Source organism: Scomber scombrus, chromosome 10 (genome assembly GCF_963691925.1).
Source record: "Scomber scombrus chromosome 10, fScoSco1.1, whole genome shotgun sequence".
Taxonomy (NCBI): Eukaryota; Metazoa; Chordata; class Actinopteri; order Scombriformes; family Scombridae; genus Scomber; species Scomber scombrus.
In genome coordinates, this window is record NC_084979.1 from 24,714,000 (window position 1) to 24,732,229 (window position 18,230).

Consider the following 18,230-nt stretch of genomic DNA (forward strand, 5'->3'; position numbering starts at 1 on the left):
CCATGTACCTACTGCACGGGTACACTTTTAATTCAAGACAATTCAACACTAGAAAAATAGTTAACTCTGAAGAAAGTGTAATTTAACGTGACTCCAAATTTGAGCCTGAACGTAACAAACTTTTAAGGTCAATGTCGGCGAAGCTAAGTTAGCTGCGTTAGCAAAGGAGGTTACGCACAATAACTTAGAAAGCTGACTAGTTTTTCGAAAGGGGGCATAGTACAGGCGTGTATTTATTACAGCTCACAATTTATCTAGATTTATTTAGTGTTTAATTTAATTAATTATTTACACTTACCAAGCTAGTCGACCAGACCTACCTGTACGTTGTAAGTGCCGCGTTTTGACGTTTGGAACGTGACGTCACCGCGAGGAACCAAAAAAAAATTGAAGCACCCGCATTTTTCTGAAGACCCACCCTACTCTGCCTCTTATTGGCTAGAATTTGTTGCCTTCGTTAGCGAAATTCAGAGCCTTATAGGGTAATGATTATGTACATCACAGTCAGAGCCAATCAGAGGCAGAGTAGGGGCGGATCATTGCAGAATACAGGTGGGGGAAAAAATAACGTCTTATTGACAAACATTTTTTTTTTAGGTTGTTACGGTCGTTTCTTCGTCCTCTTTAAATTGCTTTCTATAATTTCTGGCATCGTTAAATAATTGATAGTAAATCATGGCATGAAGAAAACGAAAAATATTGATAGCTAAATATTTGTTTCGAGGGGGAGTTGAACCGCTTCACTCGGTTCAGGTTAAGGTTAGTTTAACATTTACTCCTCGTTTAATGATAACATCTGTCTTTTTATTGTAAAAACTAGCAGAAACTTGTCGATTAAGTGTTTTAATCGATATATAAATACAGTTCACGTCCTGAGGCCAAAGAGAGAAACAAAAGAGGCTCAAACTAACTAACGAATGAATCGATGAGGAGCTTCTCCAAGAAAAAGACAGAGGTCAGTGTTACTCAATATTTATAGTTTCTAATTTAATAAGTTCATTACATTTACACCTGCTTATAATTGTTTAACATTTGAATGGAGTGTGAAGTCATGATCAATAACTTTTGAACATGTTTTAAATTAATTGTTAACCTAAGTGAATGTGTTAGAATAGCCTCATGGAAAAGGTTATACCGTAGTTAATTTAATTACTATCTTCAGTCTTTTGATGCACCTAAATGGACTATTAATTATTAACCTACCACCTTTACCTCATCTGGTCAGATTGCTATGTGAATGTTGTGGTATCATAATCTCCACAGTTTGTAATTCTAGTTTCTTTTAAGCAGTTTTATCTAATTTTTCAGTTTTTGACAGCTTACTCTTTGCTGTATGAAAAAACACACATTATATAATAGTTGAAATTCCCACCTGTACACTTAGGTGTAAGTTACAAATGTTCACCAAAAGCAGTCAATAATAAAAATTCATTAAGCCCTTTTTTGCAAGCATATTGTATGTACTTAATGCAAATTGTAGAAATTAGTATGAATTGAGTTTTTTCATGATTTACAAGTTAAGTAGCTCTTGTTTATGTTTTGTGTAACAAATGTGTAATAGTGGAGGCTTTAAATGCACTGTACGCCCACACAGGTGTTATTAGTTACCCTGACTGATCACCTCTAATTGGGTGAAAGTTGGGTTGGGGTGTGCTGTGAATTACATTATGTAACATGTGCCAATAAGAATGATAAAGGTATTATTCTGCCTTAACAGGTGCAATGAAGCCTACAAGAGAGGGAAGGAGATTTCAGTCCTGCACAGTTCAGTGAAGATCCCTGATCAGGTAACACACTTAAAAACATCTGACTGTTGATGTATAGGAGCTTTAAAAATGATCAGAATTGATGTTGGGTTCAGAAATGTAGATTTAATCAATATTTTTAAAACCATACTAAGCATAAGTGGTTTGGTTGTAGACTGGTAGTTGTTACCACATGTTTTTCTGTGTGTGTACAGTAGAGGGCAGCAGGGCATAAGCACTTAGTCAGCCACTGAGATACAGACTAAGTGCATTGGCCTTGGCCTGGCCACCTCAGCACACTGACACATACAGACCCAGCTACATTAGGAAGCAACAACCTGTCACAATTGGATAATTAATGTCTTTTTTTTAACCTCTCATTACATATTTATGGATAAAATGCAATAGTGGCTTTTAAGAGGTGTCACAACAACAACAATATACGACAAGGCTTCTACAATTTACAGTAATGTGACCAAACACAACAGCTCTGCTTTAAAAAATAAGTTACAATGTTCAAATATCCCCTCTAAAGATGTTTTAACATGTACATAAAACACTTTACTTTGCATAATAATTTGTGTCTGATATGGTTTTTCAAAAAAAAAAGTTAAATTATATTGTTAAAATCATTAAAACTATTCAATCTCAAGCATTAATTTCCAAAATCTATAATTATTCATTTTTGTAAATTAAAAATGTAACTGCTGGACACAAGACATTTCCTACTTCATCTATAAAATCCATCATCAGTGCTTGTGCACTGCAGGCTTCAAGTTTCCACCTCACACTTGTGTAAGTTGAACATTGGACCAGGATTTGCACTATTTGTGATAAATCATCAATCATCTTGTAGGCCCTTCCCTAAAAATCAAATTTTTTGCAATGAACCTGAGAAACTTTCCACTTTCAACAGATGGATGTGAAAAAAGTATTTTAGTGTCAAACTCTGCACATATATCATTCTGAAGAGTGAAGCTCAAATATTCAGTTTTAGGAACAAGATGAAAACCATGTTTTTTAAGTGGAGGGGGACTTACAAATTGTTGAGATGGTGTCAAAGAGCTGTTTCCACTGCACCAATTATTTTTACTATTAATTAATGCTCTGTTTATGGTAGTGGGTGGTCCGTGAAAATATCACCATCACATTTTGCCAGAGCCCAAGGTAACGCCTTGTTTTGACCAACAAACCGTTAAACATCCAACTGGCCACCTATTGGTCTAACATGAGGGAGTTGATGAGAGTTTTAAGACTTGAACATAAAATCTTTGTGTGAGCTGAATTAAGATCTGAAAGTGGCTAAAAGAGCTGCAGAGTTAATTAGGTGTTTGTTTGGCACTGTATGAGCTCGCTTTTCAAAGTAATTTGATCTAATATTCACACCATAGCATATACGAACCTGGGAAAAGTGGATCATCTACATAAAACAAGATGCTGAACAAGTATCAGAACTTTTTAACCAAGAAATAATTGGAAATAGAGTCCCTAGAAATTGCAGCGCACACAAGGCATGTCTAGATTGTTCTCATTTATTAGTTTAGTTGTACTTGATTACAAATCCTTTCTTGGCTCATTGTTTTTCCACATTATTGCTGCTCCAGATCAACACCTTGTTTAATGGATAAGCTTGTAGTTGTGCTCAGGATTTTCATCTGATTTACATGAATTAACTTAATAATAATTAATAATAATAATTTGACAATATATATGAATGTTACCTCATAACAACCTTTTATTCTGTGTTATGCTGTATGTGTGCTACTGTCTCATTTTGCCTGTTGATTTAAAAACCAATAAATAACATTGTTAGTTTCTAATATGTTACATTTTGATTATTACAGGGGGGTGCAGGCTTGACATCAAGATGAACCTTTCACACATGACTGTGAACTTTGCAGAGAAGAGGTAGGGTAAAGCAGCCTAAACATAGAGATGTTCCTTTTAATCTATTTCTCTCTCACACACGTTCTGTCTCTCACATACTTAAGAGAGAAAAAATGCCCTGAAGTCACCATTGAGTCAATGATCTCGGGCCGAGAATTAAACACGCCAAGATACATTTGTGAACACGTTGCCTGGGGTCATGTTGTTGCACAAGAACAGCTGGTATGGCAAGTCGTGGTGGGGATTTCAAACACTGTGACTCAGCATGAAGAGACAGAGGTTTAAGGAAACTTGGGGGGAAACAGGACAAAACTGTAAAGAGGAAATTCAAATGAAAATCAGGATGTGCAAAACAATGTCATCTTTCAGTATTCATTATTTCTGAAGTGACTCTTAATTCAAATTTCTTTAATATATAGGTGATGTGCTGCATAAACTCTCACTTTCTCTGCGATGGCAAAACAATAGCGGGTAATATCTATAATTGTGTTTACCATGGTTGCCTTTAGAATTAAAGCTTACTCTGCTCACAGTAGTCAAAAACCAGCCATATATATAAATATATTGAGCTACTGTATGGGTGCCCATGCAGCATTATTCAGCCAGTTTTCTCTAAAATATGTGCCTTATCAGTTATTTTTCTTTTAATTCCTCCTCTGGCTATATCTCACTGCTTCCCCATATTGGTTGCCAATGAAAAGCTTATCCTCCAGACTTGTTTTTAACACTGGGGGGAAAAATAAATGACTTTTCATCTAAGTTGATCCTTCACACATTTTTGCTTGGGCTCCCTGTTGGCACTGTTGTTTTTCATTTTCAGTTCAATTCATCCGTGATGGAAGAGGATTGCTTCAGCAGATACTGATATAAATATGTCTGTTTTATATTCCTGAGATATAACATCCGATGGGCTTTCTTATATGTGCTTTTGGATGCACATGCATATTATCCTCAAAGTGCTGGCAACCCCCTCAGCTGTAGCTTCGCTGTCATCATGATTTTGGCCAGTGTGCTCAGAGATACTCCTCCGAAAAAGCTGTCTCAGTAGCAAACAAAGAAATGTTAAAGCTTCTCCATTTTATGGTAAAGCCAAAAGTGAAGCATTATATTAAACGGGAAGTCTTTCAGCCCTTGAGTAGATTGCCCTTTTTTATTAAGCATGCTCAATCTAACAAGTTAAACATCCATTAAAACATTTTACTTAGGCCATTGTTAAGTGAGTGACAGTGTTTCACCTCTGAGTGCTTGGTGAACAAAGAGTTTGGTCAATAAATACTGTCAGTGGATACAAAAGGTTGATGGATTTATTTATGTATTTTACAATTAAGACAATTTTGTGGGCAGTGAAGCTAATACGTCAAAAGTGAAGTGTCTGCAAGCAGCATATTTGGTTGTCTTTATTTTTCAGTTCATGTGTCTTATGAAGCACTAACAGTTTTTTAAAGAGTCAGAGTAGATTTCATTCAGCCTCTATAAAGTCCTGCAGACATCCTGTAGAATATTTAACAGACCATACCAACATGCCACCAATACCACTAATGTCAAGTCACTCCTTTGCATAACATTAGGGTGCCTGTGAATTTGAAACTGGTGTGCTGTCAAGTTAATGAATAGTTTCCAAAGCAACCCTTCATCACAGATGATTAAAATCTAATCACATACGGTAGGTGTATTTTCTCAATTTTTTATGGATCCTTAAATATCGAATTGTTTTTCACAAGAAATAATGGATACTGTGTGCCAGAGAAGAATATAATTACTTGAATTGTAACAATGCAAGTTTCTGTTTCTCCAGAAAAAAAGAACCACAACAATTCTTTAATATTTTAATATCTTAAAAAAAAAAAAGCTGCACAATATTTGGTTTTACATTTGATATGGTCATCAATTTGATGATGATATCAAAACATACAGTACATTGTTTTTTTTGTGTACATGAAGTCACATAAAACAGTACCACATTAAAAAGGGAAATCAGAATTAAACGTAGCAAACAGCAAAGCACCGTTTTTTTGTTGTTAGTTTGTAGGGAAACAGTACATGCAGGGTCAGACATGGTTGCTACTAATTGACTGCTTAATTATTTGTTTGGTTGATTTTGAAATAAAGAGCAGAAGACAAACACGAGCGTCTATAATCTAATGTAAAATATAAGAGATTATAGACACTGCTGTGTGTGCTACTGTCAATTCATGCTAACCAAAAGCATCAATAACAAATTGTTTAAAACAATAATTAGAAAAGTCAGTCTTTGTAACCAAGAAGCTTCAAATATTTTCACTACTAGGGGCTACTTTTTTCTGCTGTTTTTTAATTAGATGACAATGAAAAAACTAAACAGAACTTCCTCAAATTCTTCCTTTTTTCTAAAGCAGATTTGTTGCAGATGTTTTTTTGAGATGTTGTGTGTGTCACTCATGTTAGTAAGAGGTGTGTTTCCTTCACAAAGCCGATTACTTTTAGTATTTACCAATCAAGATCTTATTAAGCTGAAATCAAGTTTAGAACTGAGGGCAACGTAAGAGTTAAGGAATCCTCCTTAAGAAATAGAGCGACTTGGGGTTGGTTTTCACTCAATTAAATTCAAATTTTTCTGTCATAATTAAAAACACAAGATGAAGTTGACCTCCTGTCCCAGTTTTTGTCAGCGTCCAAATTAGAATATCTCTCTTTCAAGAAACGGCTTGTGCAAACTCAATTTTGCTGGTTTCGTTGAGCTGTCTACAGTTCGTAGGATGATTGCAGGCTACGTGGCACAATAGTTTCATACCCGCCTCTTCGTGACAATGACACACCACCTTAAATCGGTCTTCTTTTAGTATCACATACTTAGCCACTGTAGGGTTGAAAAGCGGCTGTTACAAGTTGGTGGTTTCATTCCTCACTGAAAACAGCAGCTGTCAGTTTGGTTGTGTGTCTCTGTTAAAATGATTTGCAGTGGCAACAAGGTCAAAATGTCCGTAGTAACATTCAAGCCTACAGGGGATGAATACTTGATCATTTTGGGACGAGTATCACTTAAATATATATGTATATGCTTGTACGCATATATATAACAGTTACACACACTCTGTGTGGCCAAACCCAAATAAAACTGTTCTTAATGGTTCCATATTAATCCATTAGTCTTGCTTTTAGGAAGGAGCCTAAACTGTATCGTCATCTCAGTTCCTTCACAATCCATTACAACAATTCGAAAAGTTTATTTTCAGAGAATTTGTTTGGTTTGGACAAAATTTTTCGTCACATTAAGTAACATTCTCCCCTTTTATGCAAAAGATAACGAGCTGCTTTAAAATGTCATACAAAGGCCTAATTAACCTTGATTCTTGCAGGTGTCGTCCTGTCTCATTACCCGCTCCTTCAGAATCCAGTTTAACATTAAAATGAAACAGGAAACAAAGTGACACAGAAGTAGACATCAAAACATTTAGAAGTATAAATCTCAGCTGAAAATCTTCCCAGATGAAGTGATGAAGATGAAGTTTCACAATGAAGGATCTATTTATGAGTCAAGGTCCTTGAGAACCCGTGTTGTCATGCTGTGGAGTCTTTGTGACACACGCTCGTTATAACTTGTACACCGGTTTGTGCAGACCCTGTTTTGGCTGACCGTGCCCAGTAATCTCCGTCTTTGTGAGCACTTGTCCTGTCTTGTTTGCTTCATGAGAGAAGGAGGTTGTACCACTAGAGTAAATCAGCCTCTGGTTTGGCCGACAGCTGGCTAACTGTCACCTCTCTGTAGTTGGATCCAGTCAGGATGCACGCAGTCCTTTGGGGTGTCGTCGCATGACACAGCGTTGCATTGTTGTTGTCAGCGCAGTGCAGACATGCCCCATAGCTCTCCTGCTGTCCATTTGAGAAACGCGTGGAAACACTCTTGTCCGTGTTGCGTTGGGAGGTGTATCTGAAATGTTCCTTTGGATCTGACTGTGGACTCCCCCTGTAGATCCTCTGTCGTAACATAGATGTGTCTCTGTAGAGGCACTCGCGAAAGTTGGGCTTGCACAGCAGGTAAACCATTGGGTTGTAGATTGTTGAAGACTTCGCAAAAATGGCGGCCAGGGCAAATGCAGCAGGAGGAACCCGTGTGGCATCTCCGAAAGCCGCCCACATGGCCACAACAGCGTATGGGGTCCAGGCCACCAGGAAGCCTATACACACTGCTACTGAGAGCTATGGAAAAGAAACATTCACACACAAGCAGACACTCATACATGGATACACATACCACAAAAACATACAGACATGCAAAAGATTTTCTTTGTGTCATACCAGTGACAAATTATCAAACAATCTTTAGTACAATTCCCTTATTTGTGATTGCACATACACACACATAGAAAGCATTAATTAAAGTTGAATAATTTATTCTCTCCCATCTCACTCAAATACTGCAAAACCTGAAATCACTGATGCTGAAGCGACAGTCATATCCTCTGACCTTGACAATGAGAGCGTGTGCATTAGTGGTCTTGGTCTGCGGTGACACATGCTGCTGGACGGCCTGACGTGACCCCCGCACTGTCAGCAGAATGAAAGTGTAGGAGAGGAAAATGACGGTGCAGGGCAGTGCATAGCAAAAGACAAAAAGGCAGACAATGTAAGACAAAGCTGAAAGCTTGTGGTTGGGTGCATGCCAGTCAATGCAGCAGGCTGTGCCGTAAGGTTCAGGACTGTACTGTCCCCACTGTGCCAAGGGGCCTACAGCAAACACGGATGCGTAACACCACACTCCAGCCACCAGGAGGCGGGCATGTGACGAGGAGAACTTGTTACCTGGTCAGAGAGGAGAGAGAAAGAGATGTTAGCAGTTTTGCTTTGTGGTCTCTTTTTTTTGGACACAGTCCTGTTGGCAACATTATGTTTATTATATTTGATTAATCCTCTCACCATGATTGGGGGAGCAGACTTTAAGGCAACACACTAAGGAGAGGGCTGTGAGGTTAGTCAGGCTGCATAGACCAAACAGCACTCCACACATTGCATAGAGCTGACAGACAATTTCTCCAAACAGCCACCTGTACACAGAAAAAAGAAGAAAGAAAGGAAGGGGACTGTAAGATGGAGACTAGGGCAGCAAATAACAATTATTTCCATTATGTTTACCTATTATGTTCTTGATTAATTGATTGATTGTCTGGTCTTTTAATGTCGGTCACAATTTCCCAAAGCTTAAGTTGACATTTTCAGCAAGCTTGTATTGTCCGACCAACAATCCAAAACCCAAACATGAGTTTACTGTGTTATAAGAAACAGAAAAGTAGAAAATCCTCACAACTGAGAAGCTGGGAACAGACATTGTTAGCATTTTTTGCTAGAAGAGAAAGGTTAGTTTTATGGCGATCGACTAAGTAATTCATTGATAAATTCTTTCAGGATTAAATAATAAAGACAGATGAGAGAGGAAAGGGAGTAATATGAGATACCTGTGTGAAAAAGCTGATGGTATTGCCAGTGGGAATAAAGAGAGCGTCATCCCAAGGTCACTGATGGAGAGATTGATGATAAAGAACTCTGCCGGCTTCAAGGTTGACCACTTGTGATATGCAACAAGTAGCAGAATGCAGTTTCCCATGAGGGACAGTACACCTGGCAAAAGAGATTGAGTCTGGCTAGAGATTGTGATCCTGCAGGGATTCATTATGCATGTATGGAGTCAGCGAAGGATCAAAACAGCCAGAGACTGGCCGGTTGTGCGGACTTACAAAATATGCTGTAGATTGAACCCATGAAGATGTCGTGCTCCTTGGAGATGGTGGAGGCAAACACAGCAGACGTGTCTGAAGCATTTCCCATCTAGAAAGTGAAGGCAAACACACAGACCAGTCAAATGTGAATAATGTATTAATGTTAGAAGAATTTATCCAAACTCAATACTACAAGATGTTCTTGTAGACTCTTGTAGCACATGTGTGTATATATAGTATAGTATAGCAGCGAAAACTATTACCTCACTGCCTCATCTCAATAATGGAAACCAAATATATACTATTATAAATTGAGTACTGCAAACTCTGCTTTCTTGCAGGATTTGTTGCACAGTTGTATTAGGGTGGTGCTGGAGCAGATGTAGAGATAAATGAAAAGGCTTCTTTAAATAAAAAATAATCCTTCACAGAAGATGAGGGTGAGTTGTAATAAATAGAAATAATATACAAAGCTGGATTGACAGATGGAAAGAATTAGAAAGACTTTCCCTTTCAGGATTTACAGCAGGAATAGGAGATGACATGATGAGAGTCAGATGAAAAACCCCCCAAAAAACAGTGGCGATTAAGATAAAAATGCTTAAATTTGTTCGGTCGGGGAAAAGGATAGAAGTCCTCAGCCAACACATGTTTACACATGATGCAAGCTCGCACACAGAGAGAAAAGTGCAAATGCAACAGAGACAGAAGACCAGGAAGAACAGATATTTAATGAGCAGGAGGTAAGACTGTTCACTCTGCCATGACCAAGAGCTGACAGGTGCCCAAGATTTTTTTAGAGGCACTTCAGGGCTAATAAATTAACCTAACAGGTTGTTTGAAGAATTGTAATAGCGTCTTCGTGGCATCAGTTGAAGCATGTCTGAGGCATTCGTGCTCTTTGTTATGAGCTAGACTCATAATCTAGTATCTTCTTGCCAAGCTATCTGCAAACATGAATATGATTGTTATTCAGTGCATCACTTGGAAAATAAAATGGAAATCAGAGAGGAAAGCAGTATGCATGGATGAATCTGGAGTAATACTGGAGCATGCTGTTAAAGCTATTTCAGAGGCAACATTGGCTCTCAAGGACTTAGCCAATCACACAGGGTAAAGAATAAGGCTTCATTACTATGCAAGTCAGCACGCCAGTCAATGACGAAACGTCCAGTCAGTCTGAGTGTCAGCGACTCAGCAGAGAAAGTAGTTATGGCCAGTTTTAATGCGTCCTGAAAGCAAGAACTTCACTGTGGTGTCAGCAAATGAAGGATCACATCAATAAAAAATATGTCGGCTATTGAATGGATTTCCAAGACCACAAGCCAATACTGGCCGTATGTCGTTTGTCACAGATTTATTAATATTTATATACATGCTGGAAGATAAGCAGAATCATTTAGGATGATAGGTTTAATAGGCTGCATGTGACTCTAACTTTACTGTTTTGGTTTTAATTTATAGTTTCTTGTCTTTGTCTCATCTTAATACTATATGTTTACCTAGGGTTAGGGTTAGGTGCACTGAATGGTACAATTAAGCAATTAACATCTGGTCATGCTCTGTGGCAGGTATAAAAATGCTAAGCAGGCCCTTTTGTCATTTTGTATCAAGACAGCAAGAAGAAAAGACCTAAGTGATGTTGAAAGAGGGTTCATTGTTGGGGCACGGATGGCGTAAGCCTCTGTCACAAAGACTGCTCAACTGGCTGCTGTTTCAATAGGGACAGTGAGTAAAGTGACATTTGTATTTACATTTATGGTAAAGACATCAGTAAATAGAGTTGGAAATTGCGGTTGACAGCGCACATTTGATGACCGTGATGCTTGTGCATTAGTGTGGCGTAAGTAAAAACGGAAGAGCAACTCTTCTTCAGGTGACTAAGAATATGAATGCAGGACGTGATCAGATTGTCTTAGGAAGAATTGTCTCTTGGCAATTACATAGAGAGGGTTATTATAATAGGGCTACAGTGCATAAACCCCTCATTACAGAGATGAATGCACATTTGAGAATTCAGTGGTGCAAGAAACACTAGTCTACAGAGATTTTGGAAAAAAAGTGATATGGTTAGATGAGTCATCCTCAGTTGTTTTGTACACCAAGAGAACGGTGCAGGTCTAAATGTTTGACCCCTACAGTAGGGGGATCCGGTGACTCTGTTATGCCGTGGGGGGGGGGTTTGCTGGCATGGTTTGGATCCACTTATCCTGTTAGAGGGGAGAGTTACTGTAAATCAATACAAAGTTGTGCTAAGTGATCACCTTTATCATATATCCCATATACAGGCCACACAGGGTCACTGAATGGTTAGATAAAAAATGATGTGATGTTTGGCCTTCACAGTCACCAGATCTCATGAGATTAAACACTTTGAGACACATGAGATTTCAGACCAACGTGTTTGACAGCGCTCTTCACCACCATCATCAAAACACCAAAAGAGGGATTATCTTTTGGAAGAATGGTGCTCATTCCTCCAGTAGAGTTCAGAGATTAGCTAAGGAGCACTGAAGCTTTTCTGGTGACACATGGTGGACCAACACCTTACGAAGGCACTTTATGTTGGTTTTCCCTTTTTAATTTGTCACCCGTCTTGTGCCTAAAGCATATTTTGTATTCTTATATACACAGCTGTATTATTACAAAATACCAAAAGACAAAAGTATTTCACATGACAATTTGCAAAAGATGTTTGATCTCTTGCAAACTTTTGGTCAGAAACAGTCATACCTGGAAGACTGAAAGCTTTGATCAATAAAAACAACATTTGGACTGATTGTGTGGATGTTTCTCTCTCTCTCTCTGTCATATGTGTTGGTCTTCATGCTCCAGTTATCCACTAAGCCCGAGTGAGCAATATTTCCCTCAATTTTTTTTTTAACTGCCCCATACAGCATAATTTAGAAGCCTTTTGGCCTTTTTAATTATATATTTTAACAAACTCCTCTCATTAATAACAACAAAAACACAGTGTATGTGACATCGTTATCAAATGTATCTCTACCGCTGAACTCAATCTTTTGTATCTGAACACGTTTTATGTAACCAGGTGGACAAAACTAAAGACGACCGTCAGCCAGGCGAGTATGAAATCGAGAGGGATGAGGTGGACTGACAGAGCCGGGCAGAGCTTAACTGGCTGAACTGTGCCTTTGGTCCACTCTGACAGATTGAGTATTTTGAGAGTGACACCACAGCTATCATGTCTCTGAGCCCGGCTGAATAACTCTTCTGTTCAGCTGTGATTAATTGGATGCCTTTGAGACAGGAACACGGACATTGACCTCTGGATGATGATGTGGGAAGTAAACCGTGCAGTATGTTGCCAGCTGACTCAGCTTACAGTATTTACGCTATAATAATACATTTAAGGATTCACACAAGTTTCCTGTCAATATGCAATGTCAACCTCAGCTGGTTGTGTGATTTACTGAGGAAAGTATTTAGATTGATCTATCTGAAATGTACTGCTTTTGTTAGGATGAAAAGTAATCTGTAGGTTTTATGACGGGTTTCCCAGCTGCATATGAGATTCATGTGTTGCCACTGAATTTAGGAGTGCTTTTTAAAACCATTAAATGTCTGTAGTCAGAGGAGATAAGCAGTCATTTAAAGGCTGACAGGCACGTCGGGGTGTCTAAGCGAAACGGCAAAGGGAACCCATGCATGAATTCATGAGCAGTGACAGTTACAATATCAGTATCTGTACAGTGTTGTGAGATTGGCAGCTGGTAGAGTAGCTCAATCTTTAACTTGTGTTTAAATCTGACCCTTAAATATAATGAAACTAGTATTTCTAAAACTAGATGTTCTTCATTTGTTCCTGAATCAGAAACCAAATGAAATCAGACTTTTCGGTTTTATATTATCTGACATCGCTATCCTTCAGCGGACACAGCTTGTACAGAGCATAATGGTGGCCTTGGTATTATTGATTTTATCTTTAGAAAAAGCGTATTCCAGTTCATCATCGTTGTGATGTTACATTAACGGCCCTCAGTGTTTGTGCCTGTGACATTATGAATCATAAAATATTTGTGCTTCTGAATCTGAAGTGCCACATCGTATCTTGTACGCTTGGGTTGATGAACCTGCCTTGACCCTTTAGCATTTTCATTGGTTGATTTAAAAGTAATGTACATTTCCTTATTATTTATGCTCATATCTTAAAAAATGAAAAAGGAAAACCCATTCAGCTGCTCAATTTTAATATTTTAATGTTGCGATTGCAATTTGTTTCTATTAGTTGCAGTCAGACAAAAATATCAATACTTTCGTGCAAACATTGTTGGTATTTTATTAAGCCTGTGGTCCACTCAGTAGTGCATTTTTTTTTTACAAACAGGCCTTTGCTTTAATATGTATGACACACAGTCTTCTGTGAGGCACATCCCCTGCAGGCATTGTGAGACCTTTTGCAAGATCGAAGAGGACTGGATTCACCCTTGCTGCGTGTAAACTGCCTCCTCATTTGAGAGTGACTGACAGTGACAAGCGCTTCGCCATCACAGTGCAATATTTACACAGTGTTTTAGCAGCATGACAAAGAGTGGTTGGAAGCAACTCCTCCAAACATTGCAGGGTGTGCTGTGACATATCTTACGTAATGACTTTGGAGACTAATCAGATTGTGCAATGTCCATCAAACATAATGTTTTCAAAATGCACAGCATTGCAGTAATCTGACCATGAATCAGCCGTCACCTGTTGACTGTGCAAATATTTAATTTTTGACATGATTTGTGTCATGAAACATACAGAATTTATGGAGCCTTAGAAAGTCAACTTGTGTTTGTTTTTTGTGTTTTTGTTGCCTTATTTGGACAATATCTTTTAAAGTGGCTTTTTCATGCAGCAGATTGGGAGCTTAACAATCAATACGTTTTTTCTCACAATTTCTCAACAAACAAGAAAATGAAATCGAAAATGGAAAGGAGGATTGAAAACTATTTGTAATTTATTTTTTCTTTCTTTCTTTTTTTTCTGCAGAACTTAGTCTGTCCTCCTTACCCTTGTCATTTGTTTACGTAATTACCAATGTACCTAGACGTGTCTGATTGATGGGAGGGCGACGGTGGCACAGATGTGGCTGTAGAGATGGGAGACTCCTATTCATCAGATTTTCTCACACACAGTTTTTCACCAAAAGTCTGGCGCAAACAACAGACATGATCATTTCACATGCTTAGGGGATTCATTCGAATATTATTATTATTATTATTATTATTATTATTATTATTATTATTATTGTTATTTTTCATTCTTTGATTTCTTGAGTGCTTCATCAATAATCCAGCTTTTTATATAAGGCTCATAAAGTAAACTCTAGTCTTAACCAAGAGAAATAAAGTGTCTGATTTCGATGACTGTAGGAAGAACAACAACTGCAAAGGACTGCAAAAAAATAAATACAATTCTGCCACCTTAGTATGTCATCATCATTCTACTACAACTGCTTCCCCTTCATGACAGATCCATGTTACATAATCACAGTATGACTGAGTCTGTGAAAGCAAATATATCTGTGTCAATGATGGCTAAATGTTTAGACAGCTGTTTTCCTTAGTTATTTGCTTTTGACTCTGATGTTTGGTTGAAGGTCATTCACTTTGTTAAATCATGTTGTATCCGATAGAAAGACATAATCCTTTGGCATCATACTCTGTCATTGTCAACAAATATGGATGTTCTGCTCCTATAACTGTGTGGCCAGAGTAAAAACCCACGAACAAATGAGTCGTCATTCACATGTCTGTACAGTCAGCCACCACAACAATAGGCGGTGCATGGATGCATGCAGGCATGCAGGCAGAAATGTACCGGAGTATAATGCCAAGCAAGCAGCTTGAGATCAAGTCGGCAGGCTGTCTTGAAAATGGTCAGTGTAGCAACGATTACAACTTTGACTTAAAAAGCAGTATTTTTTTTTTATTTTTTTTTTTTTACAGAGATCAGTGATCTCATCACTAATCCTGCCAGAGATCCCACAAGTTGGCTGTGATGTCTGTGCCTTCATCTATTCAGCATTACAGCACGCACAATCCGTTTTCACTTCCTTGAGATGGTATTTGAATTGAACCTTGACTGAATGCCCTTCAGTAAATAATCTTAACACAACCAGATGTTATCACTTCAGAGGGAGAATTGCATAACAACCAGTGCAAGTCAGAATAAACTACCAAACCTATGCACAGAAAATACAACTGAAGAAAGAAATACTAGAGATTAAGAATTCAATGTATCCAGCTTCTATATTTCATTATACATTGCCAGCAACCACTGAAGAAAAACATCAGCAAAATTTTAAAAGAAAGAAAGAAATGCGTCATCACCAATGATCCCCCCTTTTTTGTTATTGTCTAATCTCTTTGTATTGCACAGAAAACAGACCAGACACCCCACTGCTGTGCTGCTTACCTTCTAGGGAGGAAAAGCCTGTCAGTTAAACTCATGGAGGCCCGGTGGAGAGCAGGACACAGAGGAGAGGAGCTTTGGACAGCCACTGAGAGGGAGACAGTGAGGGGGGACAGAGCAGGAGACAGTGAGAAAGAGAGAGAGAGTGCGGAGGGAGGGCGAGTACTGGACCTGTTTCAGGCTCACACTGAAGAGTCCGGTTAAGGTATCCTCCTACTCGGTCTTCTGTAACACACACACTTACACACATACAGTCAGGTGGACATGCACTGATTCTCTCACACAGTGTATGCAGTCATCATTGTGGAGATGCACTGAGTCGCACTCATGTAGAAAGAAAAGCTCACAGAAACGCCAGGCCAGCCACAGAGAGAGAAAGAGAGAGAAAGGGAGAGAGAGAGAGAGAGATCAGCATAATACTGGCAGGCTCTCAGTGTCACTGATGACTCAAAGTACCACTCCCCACCCTATTTCCCTCTATCCATCCTTACTCACTATACTTTCCTTCTATACTTATCCCCAATACTTTGGTTTGTTTCTATACTTTGGGATGATTCACCATATAAATTATGCATGTAAATGTAAGTGGATGGTTTTCCCGAATCACTTTTCATAACCTTCTCATACATTTGTGTGTACAGTATGAATGTGTATTTACTGTATGTATACACACATCTATGTATCCATGATTGTAAAGGTGGTAATCAGGACCTGGAAGAGAGAAAAACTGGCTGTCAGTCATAAATGTCTTGCTGGATATCTAATTTAACATTTGAAAGAATTTCTCTCTGAATATAAAGGAGGATATGAGTTGAATAGGATATTGCAGGATGTGCTTGTGAAGTGGTGAGTGGTGTGACTAAGACAGACTAGACAGTTTATGACCACCTTTCATCATGGCCCTAATAGTTTACAGTGCAGAAAATTGAGCCGTACTCAGTTTATGGTTGAACTCGGTGAACTGCTGCTACTGTGTTACTGGCAATTAATGAATATGTTTGTGTGCATTTGAAACGACTAAATGTGTGCATTCTTAGGTGTATTGAATTCAAAGGTCCAAAATTAATTGGATAGACACTTAAGAAAATAAAGTGTCATCTTGGGTCACATAGTAAATTTGATCCTGATAAGAGAGCATTCGAACTACACCTGCAGCGCTGCGTCATCCTACTTTATCATACCCAACTGTGCAGTTTGCTTGGAGCAGCGCTGCTTCCAGACTGACAGTCATGGAAAGCTGCTTAAGGGAGCGTGGGCTCGCTCGCTGAGCTGTGCCAAGGCTGTCAGAAAACCATAAAGAGCAGTGCTGTCACATTAATACCTTCGCACACTGTCCTAGCCTTTCTCAGGCCGCTCGCTCTGAAACATTTAGATGAACTTAGTGTCACAGCCAGTCTGGTCCACTGCAGTGTGAAGACTCTTTAATGGACCGATGTGTCGGATTTAGTGGCATCTAGCAGTGAAGTTGGAGATTGCAACCAGTTGAACCCCCTCACCCCTCCCTTTTCAAGCATCTAGGAAAACCTACAGTGACTGAATGAAACTCCTAGCGAGGCTTTCTAGAGCCAGTGTTTGGTTTGTCCTTTTTGGGCTACCGTAGAAACATTACACTACATTGTGGGCTCTGTATGTACATATAAAGGGTTCGTTCTAAGGTAACAGAAGCACAACAATTCTTATTTTCATGGGATTCTACATTAGGCTGGACAATATATCAATTTTATATCAATATTGTGATGACATAAGATGAGATATTACAGCAGCAAGTGGACAGTAAAATAGAAGAGCAGCAATACGAAAAAGAACACGAACAATAAATAAGTACGAAAAACAATAAGAACAATAATAGTAACAAATATATAATAAAATAATCCTGACATTATTTACATTATTTATAAGAGGAATAGTCTTATTGAGTGATAATATACCAGAGATGATACTGTTATTGCTCAGATTAAAGACTAGATATCGTCTTAGATTCTAGATATCGTAATATAGTGATATTATATAAGTGTTTTCTTTCCCGGTTTTAAAGGCTGCTTTACAGTAAAGTGATGCCTTTTTCCGAATTTACCAGATTGTTCTAGCTGTTATATTATTTGCCTTTACCCACTTAGTCATTATATCCACATTACTGATGATTATTTATCAAAAATCTCATTGTGAAAATGTTTTGTGAAAGCACCGATAGTCATGCAGGTAGCCGGCAGGGTCAAGTCCGTTTAATGTCTGGTCCGACTGATTCGTACATTTATATCCACACACACAGCTCCTCCAGGTAATGTCTGGAAAGTTTCAGGGTTGTAGTTCATGTGTGAAAGGGGTTATACATGCAAGCGCACATTCCTGGTAGATTACTGTGTTTCTACCATTTCTCTCACAATCGTTGTAACAGTTTCCAGATTTTTAAAATCCTGTATGTGAGTATCATAAACCATTGCGCAGTGTTTTGGGTCCTTCACGTTCACTGACCCATTACTGAAACAGGACT

General features: G+C 38.5%; 1 protein-coding gene across 1 annotated transcript; it reads right to left on the reverse strand.

Annotated features, from left to right (window-relative positions):
• Positions 1-7,319: 7,319 nt before the first annotated feature.
• On the reverse strand, positions 7,320-9,431 carry opn7d (opsin 7, group member d). The gene is made up of 5 exons (XM_062427733.1): positions 9,341-9,431; positions 9,062-9,224; positions 8,526-8,653; positions 8,077-8,411; positions 7,320-7,808 (listed from the first exon to the last, which is right to left on the reverse strand). The coding sequence occupies exons 1-5, from the start codon at positions 9,429-9,431 to the stop codon at positions 7,320-7,322; spliced, it is 1,206 nt and encodes a 401-aa protein (XP_062283717.1).
• Positions 9,432-18,230: the final 8,799 nt, after the last annotated feature.